The sequence below is a fragment of the Microtus pennsylvanicus genome, chromosome 7 (assembly GCF_037038515.1).
Source record: "Microtus pennsylvanicus isolate mMicPen1 chromosome 7, mMicPen1.hap1, whole genome shotgun sequence".
Taxonomy (NCBI): Eukaryota; Metazoa; Chordata; class Mammalia; order Rodentia; family Cricetidae; genus Microtus; species Microtus pennsylvanicus.
The window spans coordinates 74,803,050-74,823,990 of record NC_134585.1 but is presented as its reverse complement, the minus strand read 5'-3'; the positions used below and the strand labels follow the sequence as shown (position 1 = coordinate 74,823,990).

General features: G+C 46.2%; 1 protein-coding gene across 3 annotated transcripts in view; it reads left to right on the top strand.

The window, feature by feature from the left end:
• The first annotated feature begins 3,891 nt into the window (after positions 1 to 3,891).
• The window catches only part of Syde2 (synapse defective Rho GTPase homolog 2), a 32,556-nt gene continuing 15,506 nt past the window's right edge, over positions 3,892 to 20,941 (top strand). For 2 of the 3 annotated variants that reach the window (XM_075981151.1, XM_075981153.1), the window contains exons 1-3: positions 3,892 to 5,185; positions 13,146 to 13,841; positions 16,218 to 17,302. In XM_075981151.1, the coding sequence (XP_075837266.1) occupies positions 3,979 to 5,185; positions 13,146 to 13,841; positions 16,218 to 17,302 (2,988 nt within the window). In that variant the 5' untranslated portion in view covers positions 3,892 to 3,978. The remainder of the gene's footprint in view (positions 5,186 to 13,145; positions 13,842 to 16,217; positions 17,303 to 20,941) is intronic. The other variant, XM_075981152.1, reaches the window with a different exon arrangement.

Sequence of the window (20,941 nt, the reverse complement as noted above, 5' to 3'; positions counted from 1 at the left end):
CTGGGCTACATAGTGAATTGTAGTCAAGCCTGAGCTACAGAATGAAATACTCTCCAAACAAAATGGAGAAGGGGGACTGACCTGAAATCTTGAGATCCTAGGGTCATATGTATCTTGGTTTTGGAATACTGTGACCAAGGCTGGAGAGAGAACTCAGCCAAGAATACTTGCTGCTCCTCTGAGGACCGGCTTTGTTCTCAGCACCCTTACCAGCCGCCTGTAAGTCCAATTCCAGGGGACCTGACTCCTCCTGTTTTCCATGTCCATCCACACACTTAGCAACCATACACACATACACATAACTAAAAATAAATCTTTAAAAAGTATCTGTGTGGCCAGATGTGGTGACTCATGCCTTTAATACCAGCACTTGGGAAGCAGAGGGAGGTGGATCTCTATGAAGTCAGTCTATGGTCCACATAGTAGTTCTAGGACAGCCAGAATTACATAATGAGACTATGTTGCAAAATGAACAAACAAAAACAAAAACACAACAAAATAAAAATGAAGTCTGTGTGACAATCCAGGTGAAGTGACATATACCCTTGATCCTAGCATTTGGAAATCAGAAGCAGGAGGATCAAGGTGAAAAATGATCTTTGACTGTATGAGAAGCTTGAAGCTTCTGTTTCAAAATTAAGCAACAAAACAAAATAAAAAAACAACTTCTAATGGCTGATCTTTGTCAGCTTGATTGATTTATAATCGCCGAAGAGATTCCTGAGGCACAGGCACCTCTGGCTGTATTTTAAAGACTCACTCGGATGGGAAGACTTAACCTGAATTTGGTAGCAGCATCCGTGTGTTCTGGGATTGGATGGAAATAGAGGTCTGCACTCCAGGCTTCCCGTGAGGTGGTTTAGGAAGCGAGACCTGCAGAAATTCCAGGGCTCAACTTGCCTTTGGTTCCTTTAAGGGTATGACAGAAGACTGAGAACCAGTGAGACGCGAACACACCCGACTGTCTAGAAAATAACTGTAACACACGCGACTGCTAAAGGAACCCCGTGCCTCAGCCTGCCTGTTTGCTCCCTCCCTCCATCGAGCCAGCGCTGTTCCAGCCTGCTTGGCTTCCTGCCTTCCCAATGCTAAATCTTTGGTGACAGTGCCAATGCCGTAGTTGTCAATTCATGAAGCACCAAAGAGTTTGCCAAGCCTCTGAGAAACAAGTATAAACACTGCAAGATGGCCTGGTCAGCCCCTAATTTACATGGGAATCTGCAAGATAAGACAGAAAAGGTACGGAGATAACCGGACAATCGCCAAAACCTTGCTATGGTGGATTATACTGTAGATCACGCCAGTTCTGTGGGTGTGTTGCCTTGGAATGACCTGTTTCCAAACTTTTATTGCAGTATAATACACTTATAGAAAAAATAGCATTTATGTATTTAAGACCATTAGGTAGTATTACATAGTCACAGCTGAATTATTAATTTCTGTGACCCAAACTAGATTTAAAATTGTAACTTCACTTTAGAACATTCTCAGGCTGACCTGAACTTCTCACCTTCCTGGCCCTGCCTCCCACATGCTGAGATTATAGGTGTAAATCCCAAATGTGGTTTATTTGGTGTTTGGGATAGAATCCAGGTTTTTGTGACTGCTCAGCATGCATTCTGCCAGCTGAACCATAGCCCTAGCCCAGTTCACATCCTCAGTTTAAAGTAGTATTGGATTTCATTGTGGTGTGCTATATTCTGAGTCACTCCTAAAGCAATGCACAGCATGGCATACTACACTGACCAGAGGATCTCATGACTTCTGAACAAGTTAGTAAGTTGAATTAAGGGCAGAGTTCAATATATAGATTGTGTGTGTGTCTGCATGCAGACTACAGCATTTTAAAACTCTGTTAACTACAAAGAATAAAAAGATTGTGCAACCCACTTGGAAGGGAAACAATTTCTGAGATAGAGATCAAATTGTGTTTATAGAACCCACTATTGGCAGCTTTGCTATCAGTCATTTCCTGTGGGAATATTCTCTGGGGAGTATTTTTATGCCTTGACGATTCATGAAATATAGCCTTGGGTTCCTGCAATAAAAATATACCAGCATTGCCAATATGGAGGTATGAACGTCATGGTGTAACATTTCCTATTAAGAATTATTTTGAAAACTGTCTTTCCTATTCGTTGCTGAAAGAATTTTAAAACAATACCTGTAGGCTATGGTCTGGTGGAGAGCCGAGCAACAGACTGGAAACCGAGGCCACTGTTTTTTATAACACTGCTGTCATTGGAAAAGTTTCGTCATGCAGTGTTTAAGATGCTGAACGCACCACAACACAACAGGGGATAACAGTTTCTGTCCTTAGGAAGTGAATGAATTTTGAATTTTTTTCTTAAGGGCGACCAAACATGCATACAAATTATGTAAAAACTAAGTGTGTGACAACAATCTGTGTCAACAAATATGACCAAGATTTGTGTGTGCGTGGCTTGTTTGTGCATGGTGTGTATGTGTGTGTACTGGATTATTGGACTTTGGTAGAACTTGTGATTCTGTCCTGTTTGGAGTTGACTTCCTGGTGAGGAAGGCAATTGAAGATAAGAATGGGTAGGGCCCTCCTCCTCCCCTTCACATTCTTCTGTTTTTGAGCGAGTGTGCCACAGCCTCGGGTGGAAGATAGAAAACAGAGGGTCCCCACCTTCCAAGACATGGGTCCCAAGAGGTTGTAACTCAAACTCAAGCTGTCAGGCTTGAAGACCTGCGCCTTTGTCTGCTGAACAATTCCGTCCTTTCTCTAGTTTAGCTATTGTGAGAGAGGGTCTCACTAAATAGTTCAAGCTGTCCTCCCCTGCCTCCACCCTATGCTGCCTCCTTCCCCAGGGCTCAGATGACCAGCTGTATACCACCATACCAAGCCTAGGACGGGTGAGATTTTCACAGATACAGATGTAGGGGACATTATTCCAGGAGACACAGAGACGGGTGCTAACAAGTAGACTACACATCTAAGCGATGGAAATTAGAGAACGGAACCTTTGGTGCAGAAAACACAGCTTACATGGAGGACCATATTGGAGTAAGGACCGAGCTATTTGATTCTGTAACGCATGCAAGCACTATTTACTCAGTTATTGCTTTTTGAGGACTTGAGTACCTACTAAGTGCAGGTGTGACATGTTTTGTTTGATGTAGGGATTAACGTTGGATGAGCACACATCAGTTTTGCAGAAGGAAAACAGATTTAAAGGAGAGGAAATCGAGGTGATTTAGGACATAAAGGATTAAAAAATCCTTAGCGAAAAGGAATTACTGAAAATTCCCTTTTTTATTATTTATTTTTACGTACATGGTTGTTTTGCCTGAGTCGACCTCTGTCTACTTTACTTGGTGCCCGCGGGGGCCAGAAGAGGGCATCAACCCCTGGAACTGGAGTAACTGACCGCTGTGAGCCATCAGGCATGGGAATCGAACCTGTGTCCTCTACAAGAGCAGCCAGCAGCCCTCTTGACTTCTCCAGGTCCGCAGATTGCTTTGCACCAGCTCCAGGCGGGGAGGGAACTGATTGGAACTTCGCTCCAGAGAGATACACCTGCATTGCACTCGAGCCTTCCAAACAGTCTTTGTTACCCTCAAGCTAGGACTTGCTGCACCGGAGCCACGCCTCACGCGGGGGGCAGCCGGGAGGGGCCGGGGAAGGTGGCGGGGTGGCAGCGGGACCCGCTCCACCTTTCCCTCCCTGTAGCCCCGCAGGCCCCGCCCCCGGAGCGCCCACCTCTGGAAGGCAGCAGCGCAGCGGCCCGCGCGCCCCGTCGCGGCTCCAGTTCCGGGGCATGCGCGCTGCCGCGCCTGCCCGCCCGCGCCCTCCCTCCCCGCCCCCCCACGGCCCGCCGCGGCAGAGTTATGCCAAGTATGTGAGGAGCTGGCGAGGACCGGCCGCGGTCATGGAGAGCCGCCGCCTCCGCCCGCGCGGGACTCGGAGCCAGCCCCGCGCCCAGGGCGAGCCGGGCTGCTGAGGCTGCGCGCATGGCGGAGCCCTGGCGGAGGACGCTCGGCCGGCACCGGGAGCGCCGCGCTCCGGGGGCGCTCGAGCTGCGTGCAGATACCGTGGCGGCTTCGCTCTCCGAGGCACGCTCGGCGCCCCGCGGGCTCGTGAGCCCGGGCATGGAGCAGCCCGCGTGGGAGAGCGGGATGCGCTCCGAGCAACCAGGCGCGCGGGTCGCATGGCCTCGCGGGGCTCGAGAGGCCGCCGCTCTGGGCCGCGCGCTCACTCACGCCATCCCGGGCCCCGAAGGCAGCGGCGACGCTGACGACGACAACGACGACGGGGAGGACGAGGGCGCCGACTACTACGAGAACCTGCCCGCGGGCTGTGCGCCCGAGGGGGCGGAGGCGCTGCGGGCCTCGCCTTCCCCAGCGGCGGGCTCCTCCCCGGGGGTGGAGGGCGGCCGCCGGGAGACGGGCAGGCTGCAGACCCAGTTGCGAGAGGCCTATTATCTGCTGATCCAGGCCATGCACGACCTGCCCCCTGACTCGGGCACGCGGCGGGGCGGACCCGCGGGAGCCCGGGCTCGGGGCCAGCAGCCACCTCTCCCCCACGGCGCAGCCGTGCGCCCAGCCTGCAGCCCCCGAGGCGGCGACCGCCCTTCGCAGCCGCAGCAGGTGTCCCCGCCCCGGTCGCCTCCTAAGGAGTCCGGGGTAGGACTGCCGCCAAGTCCTCGGATGAGGCTGTCCAGTTGCAGAAGTCTCGAGAGCCTCCGCGGGAACCCCCAGCCGCCGCTGCTCCAGCGGTGGGCGAGCGACAGCTGGATCTCGTGCGCCGCGCACCGGGACAGGGACGAGCCCCAGCCACGTGTAGGTGGGATGGACGGCTGGAGCCGGGACAGCCACCGGGCTGCTGCGTCAGCCGCCTTCCTGCCTTCCATCTGCCAGGACCCGGGCCGGTCCTCGGGACGTCCCTATAGGGATCTTGCGGGGACCTCTGTGATACCCAGCAGCCAAGAGGACCGTCCCGAGGGGCCTCCGCTCCTCAAGCCACCTGCGGTGACGGTCAAGAAGCTGCAGAGGTGGATGTACAAAGGACGCCTGCTGTCCCTGGGGATGAAGGGTCGCGCTCGTGGGACAGCACCCAAAGTTCCCGGAGCGCAGGCAACTTCTCCAAATTTGGGCAGTTGGAAAGTGCACGAAAACCACGTTCTCTCGGTGACCGCGGACCAAAGAATCGCACTGACAGGTAGGACACTGCGGTCAGTGTGTTCAGCAACGCCGTGAGCCTCCCGGGCGGTGATTCTCAACCTTCCTAATACAGTTCCTCATGCCGTGTGACCTCCGACCACAAAATCATTTCGTTGCTACTTTGCAACTAATTTTGCTGCTGGTGCGAATCATAATGTATATATTAGATATGCCCCCCGGTGGGGGTCTCGACCCACAGGTTGAGAACCCTGGCTCTCCTGTTTTTGACGTGGGCTTCTGTCCCGGCCAGTGTTTTTGCAGTAGGTCGCGTGACTCTGCCAATGTCATGCATTAGAGCTGTGTTCTTTTCGCCCTCCCTCTTCCTCCCTTCCTGCTTTTTCCTTTCCCTTTTCGGATTTTTTCCTCCGCTTCTCCAAGAGTCAGCGTGTCTCCTCCCTTAGAACAACCGTGAGCAGAAGCTAAGTTCTTTACCTGCTTTTTCTGTAGGTTTTGAGATGACCGGCACTGCCTTGATTTTCCTCTATAGCTCTCGGCAAACCCTAAGACTTGGGAAGTTTGTGAACTTGAATTCCATCCAAGGTAGAATTTTACAGGCTTCATAAACTGTCATTTTACTTACTAGGCTCTTTTTCTCCTCCAGGCCCTCACACGTACTTGAACTCAGAATTGCATGTGAGCATGCTGGCCACACACACACACACACACACACACCCTACAAACCAAACTAAACCCAAATCAAAGATTCTATCCACTTGTAGGATGAAAAAAAAAACAACCTAGGATACTGGCATGGTAATGAAAATAAATGTCACTCAGATCCACACCCAAGTACCCAAGGTCACTTGAAAACTTGGGAAACATTATTTATAGTAGAAAAATATTTTTAAAAGTCTGTTTGTCCTTATATAGTGCTCACACTCCTTGGTTTGGTATGCGCCTGTTTTTCATAAGCTATGAAGGTCTAGGTTATCAGTTGTAGAAATTTCTGAATTTTGTTGTCAATATCAAAATTCTCTGGGGAAAGAAACAGATCAAAACCACGTGGTGTCTTGACACCCTGTTACTTACAGGGTCTGTCAGTGAAGCGTTTAAAAAATACTGAGTAGTGAAAGTATTTGAGACTTTCACGGGAAGTGCACATCCAGCCTAGGTGTGGTGCCCACACCACTAGTCCCAGCACTCGGGAGGCAGAGGCAGGTGGATCTCTGTGAGTTCAAGACCAGCCTGGTCTACAAGAGCTAGTTCCAGGACAGGCTCCAAAACCACAGAGAAACCCTGTCTCGAAAAACCAACTCCCCCCCCCCAAAAAAAAAAAGAATTAAAGAGGAAAGATTACAGATCCCACAGAATTGGGTTATTACACACCATCATTAATCAATAAAACACAAATGTGACGAGAAGCAAAGATCACAAAAGTTCTAATTAAACAATGATTTTGTATGATATATAGATAATATATATTCAGATAACATATATTCAACAGTAGATTCTGTTTCACCCAAGTAAAGGAGTAGTCTTGTCTTTGTCAAGAGAAGTGCACTTTACCAAGCTCACATAAAAAACAAAAACCCAAAGCATTGGAAACCCAAATCAACAACAAACCCCCTCCCCCGACTTTCCCAGCTCCAAAGTACTGGTGTCAAAGTCTGACGACCTTCAAGCTCCTTCAGCTAGGTTCAATTCAACTCTGATAACTTTCACTGATAACAAAATTCCTTGTAAAAACAGTCACCACCGAATTACTTTAGTCATTGTGTAAATACTCAGGGAATTAAAAGTATATTTCCTCGAAGGATGAATTTGTTGCTCTTCTATTATGACATTAAATACAAATATTAAAACCAAACTCTGCAATTAAAATTAAAACTAAATATTGCAATTACTATAGCAGTATTTTATAAGAAAAATAACCTAAAGCTGCCAAAATCTCCGACCTAAACTCTGGCTCTCTTACTTCTGTTCATATCACACATCTGTTCTTTAAGAAGTAAAAATAACAAAATAGGGTTTTTGGCATCTGCAATGCAGATAGTTTTCTTGGTGGTTTGCTGTTCTGCACCGACCTGGATTCTTCCACCAGCTCCGCTCCCTTCTCTTCTCCCCACCCAAGATAAGGCCATTGTCAGGCAACACAAAGGACCTAGAGGTAAGGAGTCTGCTGAAGGCATCTTGCTGGGGTGCCAACTCACTTAGCTGCTGTGTACAGATTCACACTGTTGTCTGGATTCATACTCTGTTCTCAGGGCTCAAAAACTTTTCCATATAAGGTCCAAGGGACTCAAAATCTTCTAGAGGCTTGATACAATTAATTTTATTAAATGACTTGGCCTGAGGAAATGGATGGAGTTTTATAAAACAGAGTTTAGAGTGCATGCATAGAAGAAGATGGGGGGATTCTAGAATAGTCTCTAAAACTTTTAAAAGAATTTAATGATAATTTAATTTAGTTTATTTTTTTTAACTAAAGTATTTTTTTTTTTTTTTTGGTTTTTCGAGACAGGGTTTCTCTGTAGCTTTGGAGCCTGTCCTGGAACTCCCTTGGTAGACCAGGCTGGCCTCGAACTCACAGAGATCCGCCGGTCTCTGCCTCCCAAGTGCTGGGATTACAGGAGTGCGCCACCACCGCCCGGCTACTAAAGTATTTTTTAAGATGTATTTTATGTGTTTGCGTGCTTGCACGTATTTGTGGGCACTACGTGTCTGCCTGGTGCCTTGGAGGGAGTGGAATGATCCACGACTGTGAGCCTCCATGTGGGTGCTGGGAATTGAGCCCAGGTCATCTGCAAGAACAAGTGCTCTTTACTGCTGACCCATCTCTACAGCCTTGCTATATGCCGTTTAAAGTTGATGTTTCTTGGAGTACACTTTTGAGTCATTTTGAGTCAATTTGTTGGGTTGTTTATGTAGTTCAGTGGTAGAGTATGTGCGTAGTAGGGTCAAGACTTGGATGTGATTACAGATCCACTCTTCCACCAACACACAAAAGAGACTACAATAAAATTTTCAAAACTGTTTTCTTCTGAGAAATTGCTGAGTCTAGCGTTGAAGCAGTCTATTCTTAGCTGTACAAAGGAAGGTAAGTATTTTAAAGGGTTTATATCACACTTTCTAAGTATTTATAAGGATATATATATATTTTTTTTTTTTTTTGAGACAGGGTTTCTCTGTGGTTTTTGAGCCTGTCCTGGAACTAGCTCTTGTAGACCAGGCTGGTCTCGAACTCACAGAGATCCGCCTGCCTCTGCCTCCCAAGTGCTGGGATTAAAGGCGTGCGCCACCACCGCCCGGCGGATATATATTTTCTCAAAATAAGATTACATATTTAATAATAGCTGTGTAATGACCTGGAGCTGCCTACTCTGAGTACTAAAATGTTTGGAGACTCTTATAGGCTGTTATGACATGGAAACAAGTGGCTTTCTGTTTTGCTGTCTGGCTCCAAGAACCATTAAACGTTTCCTGTATCATGATGCCAGCAGTTAGATGTGCAGTGTTCACAGATTGGCCAATTTGTTCCTAATTGAGATGACTATTTAAGAAATCTAAAGTCATTACACACAGTAAATATTGTCAAGTTTCTGCAAGCCTTAAAATTATGAAGGAATCATAGTTTATTTGCCAACTGCACTTCATTATAAGTCTTAATTTTAATTAGCGTGTAATTTTTAGAAATATATTTGGAGCATCGGTTGAGTTAGTGTGGCTATTCTTTAATTGAGCCTCCTTGACTCCACTTTTGCTTCTGTGAAAGACTTGCTATGTAACTTAATAATTTAACCTAGAAATTTTAAGGTCGTGTTAATTAGATGGCTTGATCTTCTTTGCTGCTTTTGTAGCCAGTGCTGGCCTTGAACTCCAGATCTGTGCATGACCGTATCCCATTGGATGGCATCCAGGGCATTGTGCACACTGGGCAAGCACTGTGCACACTGGGCAAGCACTGTGCCCACTGAGTCACAGCCCCAGTTCCCCATTTGTATGATCTTTTTTTGTTTGCTTTTTGGAGATAGAGTCTCTACAATAGCTCTGGAATTCAGTAATTTACACAGCTCTGCCTGCCTCCTGAGTGCTGGGATTACAGACCTGTGCCACCATGACTGACTCTGCCCCTCCCCTTTCTCCTCTTTCCCTTTTAAGATTGATTTATTTTCATCTTGATGCGCATGACTGCTTTGTTTGCGCACCACTAGTGTGCCAGGTACCCACCCAGTTACAGATAGCTGTTCGCTGTCGTGGGGGGCTGGGAATAGAACTCGAGTCCTCTGGAAGAGCAGCCAGTGCTCTTATTAGCTCAGCCATTTCTCTAAGACCCCCAAGCCCCAGCTGGTATGATCTTTAACCATCTTAAGTAAAGTTGATACCATGATACAGATTCCCATCTACTACTTTTCTGAAGTATTTGAACTCTGGTTTCTTTGTTGTTCTTGCATAGATTTCCCCCCCACCCCCCCAGCATCCTCAACATTAGTAGCAGCAAGTGGACGGTTTCTGACTGTCTTCTCGCTTGAAATCCTGTGTGGGACAGCGTGGCGTTCTGGCCTTTGGAAGCAAGTGCAGCTTTTTTTTGTTTGTTGTTTTGGAAGAGCGCCATGGAACATTGGAGTTGCTGGTGACTGGAAAACTTTGAGAATTACAAAATCAGCAGAAAATGGTGTCCTGCTGGTTTGAAAGTCCTGTGCTTCTAAATCAGTGGTTTGCAATCAAAGAGATGTCTGTGTATCTTCTGAGATTATCTTAGGCTGTTTTCTAGGCCCTTGTTGCAGAAGATTTGGTGTTTGCTGTTTGAGAAGGATGCTTTCAAACAATGTGCCTATGGACTCCAGGAAAACCTTAGAGTTGGGCAGGGTCCTGAGCTTCTGCATTTTAATAGGCTTTTGGTGGACAGATGGTGCCGTTTGCCGCTCTTTAGTAAGGGCCTGGAGTTCCCACGTGCCTCAACTTTGGAATGACTTCCTTATTTAATATCTGATGCTTATGCTGACCCCAGTTAGAGCAAAGCAGAGTTCTCTGCTTCAATCTTGTATGGATTAATAGTTAGTACTTACTTATAATACGTGATGCATTTGAGCAGTTATCTTAATTGATCCCATCTCTCACCAATCAGTGTTGGAGATTTTGGAATCTGCCAGAGAGGTGAACGTGGAAGAACAGTAGTCTATAGGTTCTGGACTTCTGGACAGACCTTCCCTGCTTCTTTGACTTTAGACAAGATACTCAGCTTCTTGTGGCTTCTTTCCTTGGGCCACTGTGAGAATACTAAAATTATGCAGTATAGCGTAGGCGCTTGGCAGGCATCGTGAGGATACTGCCTTACCCAGTCAGCGTGTGAGAAGATTGAGGAGTTAGGCCTGGGGGAGCTTTGAGGTTGAGCTAGAGAGCACCCCTAGCAGTACTTACTTATCCTGCTCCCCTTCTCTTCTGTGCTGCTCTCTCAAACACCTCCTGAGATCCCAGTAGGGAGATCTCTGAGTTCTATGCCAGCCTGGTCTGCAGTGTGACTTCCAGCACAGCCAGAGCTACACAGAGAAACCGTGTCTTGGAAAAGCAAAACCATCTCAAACTTTTCCTTTCTACTTTTTCAGTCTCTGATGTGTCAAATGTGAGCATATAGTTTGCTTCAGGGTTTTAATTGCTAGTCATAAAAAAAGAAAAGAAAATGTGTCTTTTCTCCACCTCCCTTCAGATTTATCTGGGAAGTGCACACACAGGTTCATCTTCTTAAACCAACAAAACCTAAGCATAGGCATCAATGTCTGATGCTTATAGAATTGGTTTTATTTGAGGGTTTTAAAGAGAAGGAAGGACACTGCTTCTGGATGCTGGAGCAATGGAAAGATGCCGTGGGTGCTGGACATTTCCAGTTAACGACAAAATGCACTGCTGCTTAGTCAGCTGATACTGCGAGAGACGTACCAGTTAAATGTTCAGTATACTACACCGTCTGTCTTTACTATGAAATCATTGTTGAGAGAATAAAATGGGCTCAAGTAGTTTACCACTATGCAGCCTACTTTTCTCAGTGAAAAACTCCCCCAAAGTCGCCACTGTTGCATTCTCTTACAGGTTTTCAAAATAAAATCACTTTAGTTAGAACCTGGAAACTATAGCAACTAACATATCGTTGTAAGAGTGCTTTTTTTTAAAATTTTGCCCTGCAACTTTGCATACTTGTTTTTACCTCCATCTTCTTGTATATCTGTAATCTGAAGCAAGATTTAACTCTAAAATCTGTGCAATTGAATTAGGCATTAGTTTTTTAACTTAAGAAGGGAGGAGAGAGACGATTACACACAGCCTTCTGAGTTCAATGAGAAACCTGTCTCAATAAAGCATGATGGGATGGAGAGAAGGCGCAGTGGTTTAGAGCCTGACTCTTGCAGAGGACCCAGGTTTGTTCCCAGCACTCACACGGTGGCTTACAACCTTCTGTAACTCCAGTTCCAGGGGATCTTCTGGCTTCTACATGGATGCACACATATGTTCACACACTCTATACACCACATGCACAATAACAAAAATAGTGAGTGTCTCACAGTGCAGTTGTTCCTTTTAGTAGTATTATGCTTTGGTTAAACACATCAACTTGCTTAGATATAAGATGCTAATAGATTTATTTTTCTCATTCCGGTTCCTTGGAATGTAGTGCATGTGGATGCCCATCAGGAATGGTGTGGGATGGATAGTATGTGAAAAACAATGGCAGGACACAAAATAATGTGTCCAGCTACATAAATTTTTGGGTATTGCTAAGGAGCTCTGAGAAGATCAACAAGATGTGACTTCTAGTTTCGGCTTTGTCATTGTGTCTGAACTGTGTGTAAACAGTGTCTCTTACAGGTCTGATATGCTATTACACAATGAGAGAGATGTGGCCTGAAAGGCAAGGTCGTTCTAGATTTCAGAGCCCTGGGAAAGAGCCTGTGATCCCTGAGAACCCAGAGCCCTGGTGACTTCCGAGATCCTTGTTCTTGTTATCTTTGGGCACGGAGGAGGGAGAACCGAAGAAACAATTTTTTAAAATATGTATTTTATTTTTATTTTAGTTTATCTGTGTAATCCTGGCTGCCCTGGAACTCCCTCTGTAGCCCAGGCTGGCCTTGAATTCAGAGATCTGCCTGCTTCTGCCTCCCAAGTGTTAGGATGAAAGGTGTGCACCACTAGGCCTGGCTTATTTTTCAATTATGTGTCTATGTCCGTGTGAATACGGTTGCCTGTGGAGGCCAAAAAAGGAGTCATCCCCTGGAGCTGGAGTTCCAGGGGTGCAGACTTCTTGATATGGGTGCTAGGAACGCAACTTGTGTCTAACATGAGAGCAGTAAGTACTCCTAACTGAACCATCTCTCTGGTCCAAAAAGAGAGACGCTAGAATCAAGTTTTCCTTAATTAAAAATATTGAAAGGAAATCATCTCAAGATCTTACCGAGTATGTGTCATGTTTGCATCTTCAGACCTGGAGGGTGGAGATGGTCCTTCCGCAAGGGAGGGGTCGGATGGGGAAGCTGCCGCTTCTATTTGCCAACTAGCTGGTCCCAGGGAGGAACTTGGGTCTGGTGAGTAGGGTTTTTACATGGCGTCTATCTTTTATCAGCAGTGCCCCATACGGTAAAATGCATTCAGAGACAGTCACTTCCTACTGTTAGTGGGCTGTGTGGTCCTTTGAATGTCACTCAGATATCAATTAAAAGCATACTTTAACTCTTTAGTAACTTTCTATAGATCAGATAGTTTGCTTAGCATAAGACTTGAGCACCGTTGTATTTTACAATAAAGGCACTGTTCACTTGTTTATCCCTTAGAATTTCATAACACTTATATACCCACTTGGATTTCTAAATTAGAATTATATTTCAATGGAAAAAAGTTTTTGTGATTTGATTTTGATCTGTGAATATAATTAATATCATTTTTATTTTTAAACGTTTTAAGAGCTGATCTGAAGTGACATGTCTTTTCTGCTGTACCTGACATTATTATGCTCTCTCGTTTCTCCTTTGAAGCAGACTTATTTGAAAATGTCTATGGGTCTCCATCGAAGAAAAGGGAACCTGAAGATGTACAGGATAATGCTGAGCTTAGAGGTCATCAGCCCCTTAACAACATCACTGTCTCAAAGAAACGCAATTGGCTGTATCAGAGCACCCTGAGGTCTCAGAGTCTGGAAGAGAGTAAGCGATGCCAAGAGAGAAGCAATTTCCCGCTCTCCCCAGTGTCTCCACCCAGATATGCGCCGTCACAGCCTTTCTGCAAGTCCCCAAGGGAACACTACACACATGCGATGTGTGATGCCACCAGCTCTGCATTCTCAGGAAACTGCTCTGTAGACTTCAGTGAGGACAATGATGCTGATGATGAAGGGGAGATATGGTACAATCCCATCCCCGAGGAAGAGGAGCTTGGCGCAGCAGGTGTCTTGAGTCTTGAGGAGGCTAACGCTACCACAGTGAAGCTCCCTGCTCTCCGTGCGAAGATGGTGTCTGCGAGAGACCTGAGGAAGGCTGAGCTGCATGGTGAAGAGCGGCTGTGTTCTGCCCAGAACGCAGGTGATGTGCCGAGTACACAGTCAGATGGAATTAGCCCTGTAGACTCCATCCAGTCCACAGAGGTTACGCAGCAGCACAGGCAAAGGTTAGGACCCAGGACACAGGAAGGCATCACGGCAGAGGACAGCCCCGTGCTGAAATCTGCCTTTACAGGTAAACGTCACTGTACACCTGATACTTCTATTTCCTACTCCTTGACAGTTCCTAGCACTAAACCCAGATGATGTCGGCTGTATGTGTGTATAAAGTGAAGACGTTTCGGACCTGCGTGAAGAGTGCTTGCTGCTCTTGCAGAGGACCTGAGTTTGGGTCCCAGCACTTGGCTGACAGTCAGCCACCTATAGCTCCAGCTCCTGGAGGATCCAGCCCCTCTGGCTTGGTGCATAAATTTCTATATTTAAGCATCTTTCATTTTATACTTCTCATGGCTGTTTTGTGATTTAGTTGATATAATTCTAGTTTCACTGACAATAGAATTTTGTAGTCGTTCAACTCTTAAATATTAAAAATCAAAGCAATTGTGTTTGTTGTGTGTGTGTGTGTTTGTTCCTGTGTGGTGTGTGCATGTGTGTGCTTGTTCATGTGTGTAAGTCAGGGCACACCCACGCTACAGAACTCGTGGAGGTTAGAGACAGCCTTGAGTGTCTGTCCTCACCCTTCTTCCTTGTGTGAGGCAGGAGGTTCTTCTCATTGTTAACCACTGCGTGGCCAGGCTAGGCTGCACCTCTCCACCTCCTGCTCTCTGTAGCAACACCTTTACTGACTCACATGAGCTCCAAGGATTTGACTCCGTTTTCATGTTTCGGGCAGCAGGCGCTTTCCGCACTCAGCCTTCTCTGTAGCCCTACATTTTTGTTTTAATAAGTTCCCGCTTGTCTGCGGTAGAATCTCTGAATGACTCCAGTAGGAACTGTTTATTAACAGTTTAGAAAAAGAATCAGATTATTAAATTCCTTAATAATTTAGGAAAACCCAGAGCAGTTTAATACATTGAGTAGCCTTTCTATAGCAAAATAGGTTAATGTTAGATAAAACAGGACCCTGATTACTATAGAATGTTCTAGACCAGTGAGCCCGTAGGACTGTTTTGTGGTTGGCAGTACAAGGGATGCTTTGTCTGGTAGGCAAGTCCTCCATTTCTTACTAACTGTTCACCAGAAAAGCTCAGTGTGCGTACTTAAAGTAGTCTCTCTCTGCATGGAACAATGCTTGTCGTTAGGATACAGGGAAGGGTGGAGGGCGACTTTCGTGGTAACGATTTAATTTGCTGATTCTAAGCAGATAAACATGCTCACTTTAATCCTGAAATACTTCTGCCAAGATTAGATTCTGGTATTAGGGTTATTGGATCTTTATCTAAAGGAGTATTCAAGAATCTGAAAATCGAATATGAAATAATTGGGATGATGCTGAACTGTGGGGGGTGTTTTTCAAGACAGGGTTTCTCTGTGTAGGCCTGGCTGTCCTTGAACTTGCTTCGTACACCAGGCTGGGCTCAAACTCAGAGAGCTACCTGTCTGTACTTCTGAGTGCCGGGATCAAAGGTGTGTGCCACCACCGTCCACTGTGCAATGTTTCTGTTTTCAGAACATTTTCTTTTTCTATTTTGGTTTTCCGAGACCAAGTTTCTCTAAACAACAATCCTGGCTGTCCTGTAATTCACTCTGTAGTCGAGAATGGCCTTGAGCTCACAGAGATCCTCCTGCCTCCGCCTCCCAGGTGCTGGGATTAAAGGTGCACACCACCACCTGGCTTCAGAGCATATTTTTATTTTTTTGATTAATTTGAAAACTTAGTAGGAACATGTACAGACTAAAAGAATGAAATTTATTAATCTGTCCTTTCTAACTAGAAAAATTATTTAGCATCTTCTATCAGTGTTGTGCCAGAACCAGTTCCAGGAAGTTTAATTGGATATAGAACAGCCTAATAAACTTTCAGAACAAAGTTGGCCTCTTTGCTGCCCAATTACAGACTTCTTTGGTTTTTAACTTTTGTTTGTTTTTTTCGAGACAGGGTTTCTCTATGTAGCTTTGGTACTACCCAGGAACTAGCTCTTGTAGACCAGGCTGGCCTCAAACTCACAGAGATTTGCCCGCCGCTGCCTCCCGAGTGCTGGGATTAAAGGCATGCGCCACCACCTCCTGGCTAACTTTTTTTTTTTTTAATGGACACTGCTCTGTGCACCCCTTGGCTTTAGAGGGTATAAATACAGCAGTGTTGTGACGTTAGAGCTGTCCTTCCAGTTGAATGTTCTGAGCTAGAGGCATTTCCAGTTGCTCCAAAACTTAAGCCACCACGTAGGGATCTGCACTCTCTGGAGAGCACTGCAGAGGGAGGCCACAGGAGCACCAGCTGGCTTCTAAAGCAGAAATAAGAAGTTGTGACAAGGGAGGGGGACTTCATTGGGGGACGGGAGGGAAATGGGAGGCGGTGGCGGGGAAGAGACAGAAATCTTTAATAAATAAATTAAAAAAAAAAAGAAGTTGTGCCCTTCTCTTTGTAGTAACTTTCTTTCTCACTTTTAAGGTCCTGGGGTCTTGGTTTCTGCAAATAGAACTGAATTGAGAGGTATGGAGCCATCTTCTCCGAGCCCTAGCCCTGGGAAGAAAGGCAGTTCCATTACTTGGTCTTTGCCAGATAAAATAAAATCTCCACGCACTGTGAGGAAACTGTCCATGAAGATGAAAAGGTTGCCAGAATTCAGCCGGAAGCTGGGTGCCAGGGGACCCTCGCACGATATAAGCAGTCCAGAGAGTACCCCTTCCAAGTGCAGCTGTCGCCAGCTGCCACATGGTGCCCCTCTCCCGTCTGGGAACCCGACCAGGAACGTCATAAGCCGGTACCATCTTGATACCACTGTTTCGTCTCAGCACAGCTACCAGAAGAAAACTACCGGGAGCTCGAAGTATTCCTGCAAGGGTGGTTACCTTAGCGATGGAGACTCACCCGAACTTAGAACTAAATCGAGCAAGCACGGATCCGAGCACAAACTCGGGAAAGGAAGAGAAGCCATTCCGAGCAGTTGTAGCAAAAACGATATAGACATAGATGCCTTCAGACACTACAGCTTTGCCGACCAGCCCAAGTGCTCACAGTACATATCAGGCCTCATGAGCGTGCACTTCTATGGAGCAGAGGGGCTCAAGCCACCCCGGATGGATTCCAAAGACGTCTTCTGTGCCATTCAGGTAGACTCGGTGAACAAAGCCAGAACAGCTTTGCTCACCTGCCGGACGACATTCTTAGACATGGACCACACTTTCAACATAGAGATCGAAAACGCACAGCATTTGAAGCTGGTGGTGTTCAGCTGGGAGCCCACTCCGAGGAGAAACCGAGTGTGCTGTCACGGCACAATTGTCCTGCCCACTCTCTTCAGAGTGACAAAGACACACCAGCTGGCGGTCAAACTTGAACCCAGAGGCCTTATTTATGTGAAGGTGACCCTCCTGGAACAGTGGGAGAATTCTCTCCACGGCCTCGATAAAAGCCGGGAGTCCGTCATGTTTGGTGTTGACATTCAGAAGGTTGTGGAGAAAGAAAACGCGGGGTCGATGGTGCCGCTGCTGATACAGAAATGTATTGTGGAAATTGAGAAGAGGGGCTGCCAGGTATTTCACTGCCTTTCCCTGCTCTCCTTTATTGATTGCTTGTTAAGTCTGGGGAACAGGAATTCAAGGTAAGGTTGAAAAAACAAGAGAGATTTAGACATCTCCCTAACCCTGCTGTATTGGTATTGCATTATTTTTGGAATGTGTCATAGCTTAGCTTTCGTTGCCTGTGATTTGAGAGCCTGCTAGACAATGCCACAGTTTATGTTGTGAGACGGAACTACATGGGGTTTAGGACTAGATTACTTTACAGCAGATTGTCTTGAAAAGCTGCTAACATAGGAAGACTCGGTTCTTTAATACATACTTCTGTGTGCTTTGAAATTCTGGGGCCATTCCAACGGTGGGTCACAAGACCTGGCTTGACACCTGAGATTAACCTCATCCTGATTCTCCCAGTTCCCTCTTCAGAAGTCCAAACTTACCCGGCTCTTTACTCTGGGTCCGCACCTGAGGTGAGGAGAGCTCCTAATGATCAGAATCCGTGTCCACATTTTGTTTGTTAATTTTATTATTTATATGTACGGGCATTTTGCCTGCTCGATGTTTGCCTGGGGCCCATGGAGGCCCAAAGAGGGTGTTGGAATGCCCTGGAATTAGATTTACAGACAATTGTGAGGGGCCATGTGGATGCTAGGAATTGAACCAAGCTCCTCTGGGGGAGCAGCCAGTGCTCTTAACCAGAGAAACATCTTTCCACACTTCTAAAATAGGACACAAAGGCAATCTGTAGAAGAAACAAAATCCATTCTTCTTTTTAACACAGTGTGAAAATTGTAGCCAGAAACAGGGTATGTAACCTTCCAGAAGGACTTAAATGCGCAGACACATGATTTTGTCTCCAGTTGATGTTGCCTTTGGAGCAAGTTTTTTGCTTACAGTCCAGCTTCCAGCCAGCTAATTTATGCATAACGTTTTCCATTTCCTCTTCTGTCCCCACCCCCACCTTGTGTAGAAGCTCAGAGATTAGGTAGATTTTCAAGTTAATCATTAAATAGAAACTTCAATTTAAAATTAAAATAAGGTGCTCAAGCAGTACTCTCGTAGTTTATGTTCTGAAAGGTGCAGAAAACAGGTGCACACAGACCGCTGGTTTTGCCAGGGGATGGTGGTGCACGCCTTTAATCCCTTGGAGGCAGAGACAGGTGGCTCCCTGAGTTCCAGGCCAGCATGGTCTACAAAGTGAGTTCCACGGCAGCCAGGGCTACACAGGGAAACCCTGTCTCAAAGACTGCTGCTTTTAGCAGTGATTCTTACTTGTATAAAAGTTTAAGGAAGATTTCCTGGACTAGGGAGATGGCTCAGCAGGTAAAGGCCGCTGACCTGATTTGATCCCTGGGACTCACCTGATGGAAGGAGAAAATGAGCCTGGGACCTTCACGTGTGGACCGAGGCACACGGGTGCACACTCAGGACAGATAACTAAATGTCTGTAGTACAAAATAAAGATTTCCTGTGGCCTGGAAGCTCTCAGCAGTACGTTTGGACTAACGTGTTGTTTTAATAAACCAGATAGGTAGCGGAGGCTGCTCCTGAACTCCCGATCCTGCTGACTCCGCCTCCTAAGTCCTGACGTTGCAGGTGTGCAGCACTGTACCTTCTGAGGATTGCGTTTCCGAGGCCTGGAGAGATGGCTCAGTGGTCAAGAGTTTTTCCTGCTCTTCCAGAAGACCCAAATTCTGTTCCCAGCACCCATGTCTGGCTGCTCATCTCTGTCTGTGACTCTAGCTCCAGGGGAGCTGACACTTCTATACCTGCACTCATGTGCATGCATGTGTGCGTGCGTACACACACACACACACACACACACACACACACACACACACACACACGTGCACACGCACACTCACACTTAAAAGTAAGTCTTTTGGGCCTAGAGAGATGGTTCAACAGTTAAGAGCACTGGCTGCTCGTGTAGAGGGACCTGGTTTCGATACCGCCAACCACATAGTGGCTCACAGCTGCTGTAAGTCCATTTCCAGGGGACCTAACATCCTTTTCCGGCCTCTATGGGCACCAGGCATTCACATAATACACAGACATATATGTAGGCAAATGCCTGTACACATAATAAAATAATAACTAAAAGAATCGTTTTAGAAAGTGGCATATTAAGAAGTATTTGTTTTGAGTCCTTTCCTTCTTCCCCATCTAAGAGACCAAGTGGACAGGGGCTATTAAACCTGTACCTGCAGCCTGCCGCACAGTCCTCCGTCTAAGTTTGCTTCTTTGCTACTGTCTTTGCTTTTTCACTGCGAAAACCAAAGAGGAGGTGTGACATGGACGTGTGATCTTGTAGCTGCTCCTGCTTCTCCAGAGATCACGGTCATGGCCTGTCCACTGTAACTAAAGTGTTCGTGCCTCAGTCAGTCTCTGAACAGAGGCTGTATCCTGAATGTCCTTCCTTTGATGCACATGACAGATCTTCACTTCTTTAGCCTTTAAAAATCAGATGGGGATCTGTGATTGTCATAAAATGTTTGATCAGCTTATTGCCTACTGTCTTAAATAGTACTTTAGTCTGTCAGGTTTATTTTGTCTTCAGGTTCAAAGGTATAAATTCTTACTATAGGACTTCATTATACTTAAATGGGCCTCTATCAAAGCACTATAATAAAGTTGGTTCCTTTACTATAGAAGCATTTCCCTTGATCTTGTTTCACATTTGGCCTCTATTTTCTTTGTACTGCACATTTTAAACATACAGTTTAGCCTGAAATAACAAACTTAATTTATCTGTGGGTTTTCCCCAGTAAATGGATTCTATTTGTTAGTCAGGACCATGACAGAGAGGTGATCTCTCTAGATTTTAGGTTTGCCAGCCTCCTGCGTTCTGTTTTAATTATTATTTTATTTTATGCGCATGGTATTTGCCTGCATGTATGTCTATGCACCATGTGTGTGCGCACTTACGTGTGATTTCACCGTGTTTCTCGAGGTGGTATGCTAGCCCTAACATGCTGTTCTCAGTATGGATGGCTCGGAACTTCAGTTAGAAGTTGAAATGAGAATTGTCTTTCTAGCACTTTCCTTGGTTTTCCCCCTGTGTGGATCCTTTGGCAAGTAGGAGCACTTTGCATGGGTCTTTCTTTGAAGTAGATTCAGGTTTTTGACGGTGTTTCAGTTAGTACAGTTAGTCGTCGAGTTCTCTAGATATCCTTTGCCCGCGGTGGTGGTGATGCTCTCCCGTGTGGAACCCAGCTCTCTGCTGCTGTCTTCTAGGTCACTTGGAGCACTCTCTGCAGATCCTTAATTCAAGCTTTTGAGGATTGCTCATGGCTCATTATTGTGAAATAGTTTTCTGTCACTGTTCCTTCAGCTCAGGGTGGCTGCTTCCTAAGTAGCCTTTTGATTTGAAAGGATGGGTGACAACCCCTTATTCTCCTTAAATTCCGTCCCTTGTCCCTCCCTCTATCCCTCCCTCCCTTCCTCCCCCTTCTGAGACAGGCCCTTATAGTCCAGACTGGCTTTGAATTGACTCTGCAGCTAAGAGTGATCCTGAGTTCCTGACCTTCCTATTCCCAGGGACTGGAACTGCACCTGTGAGCCAGCACACCGGGTTATTTGTGCTGTGGGGATTGTAGCTGGACTCCGCCCCCTCCCACCCCATCTCCTTAAATTTCTTGAGGTTTAGTTTTT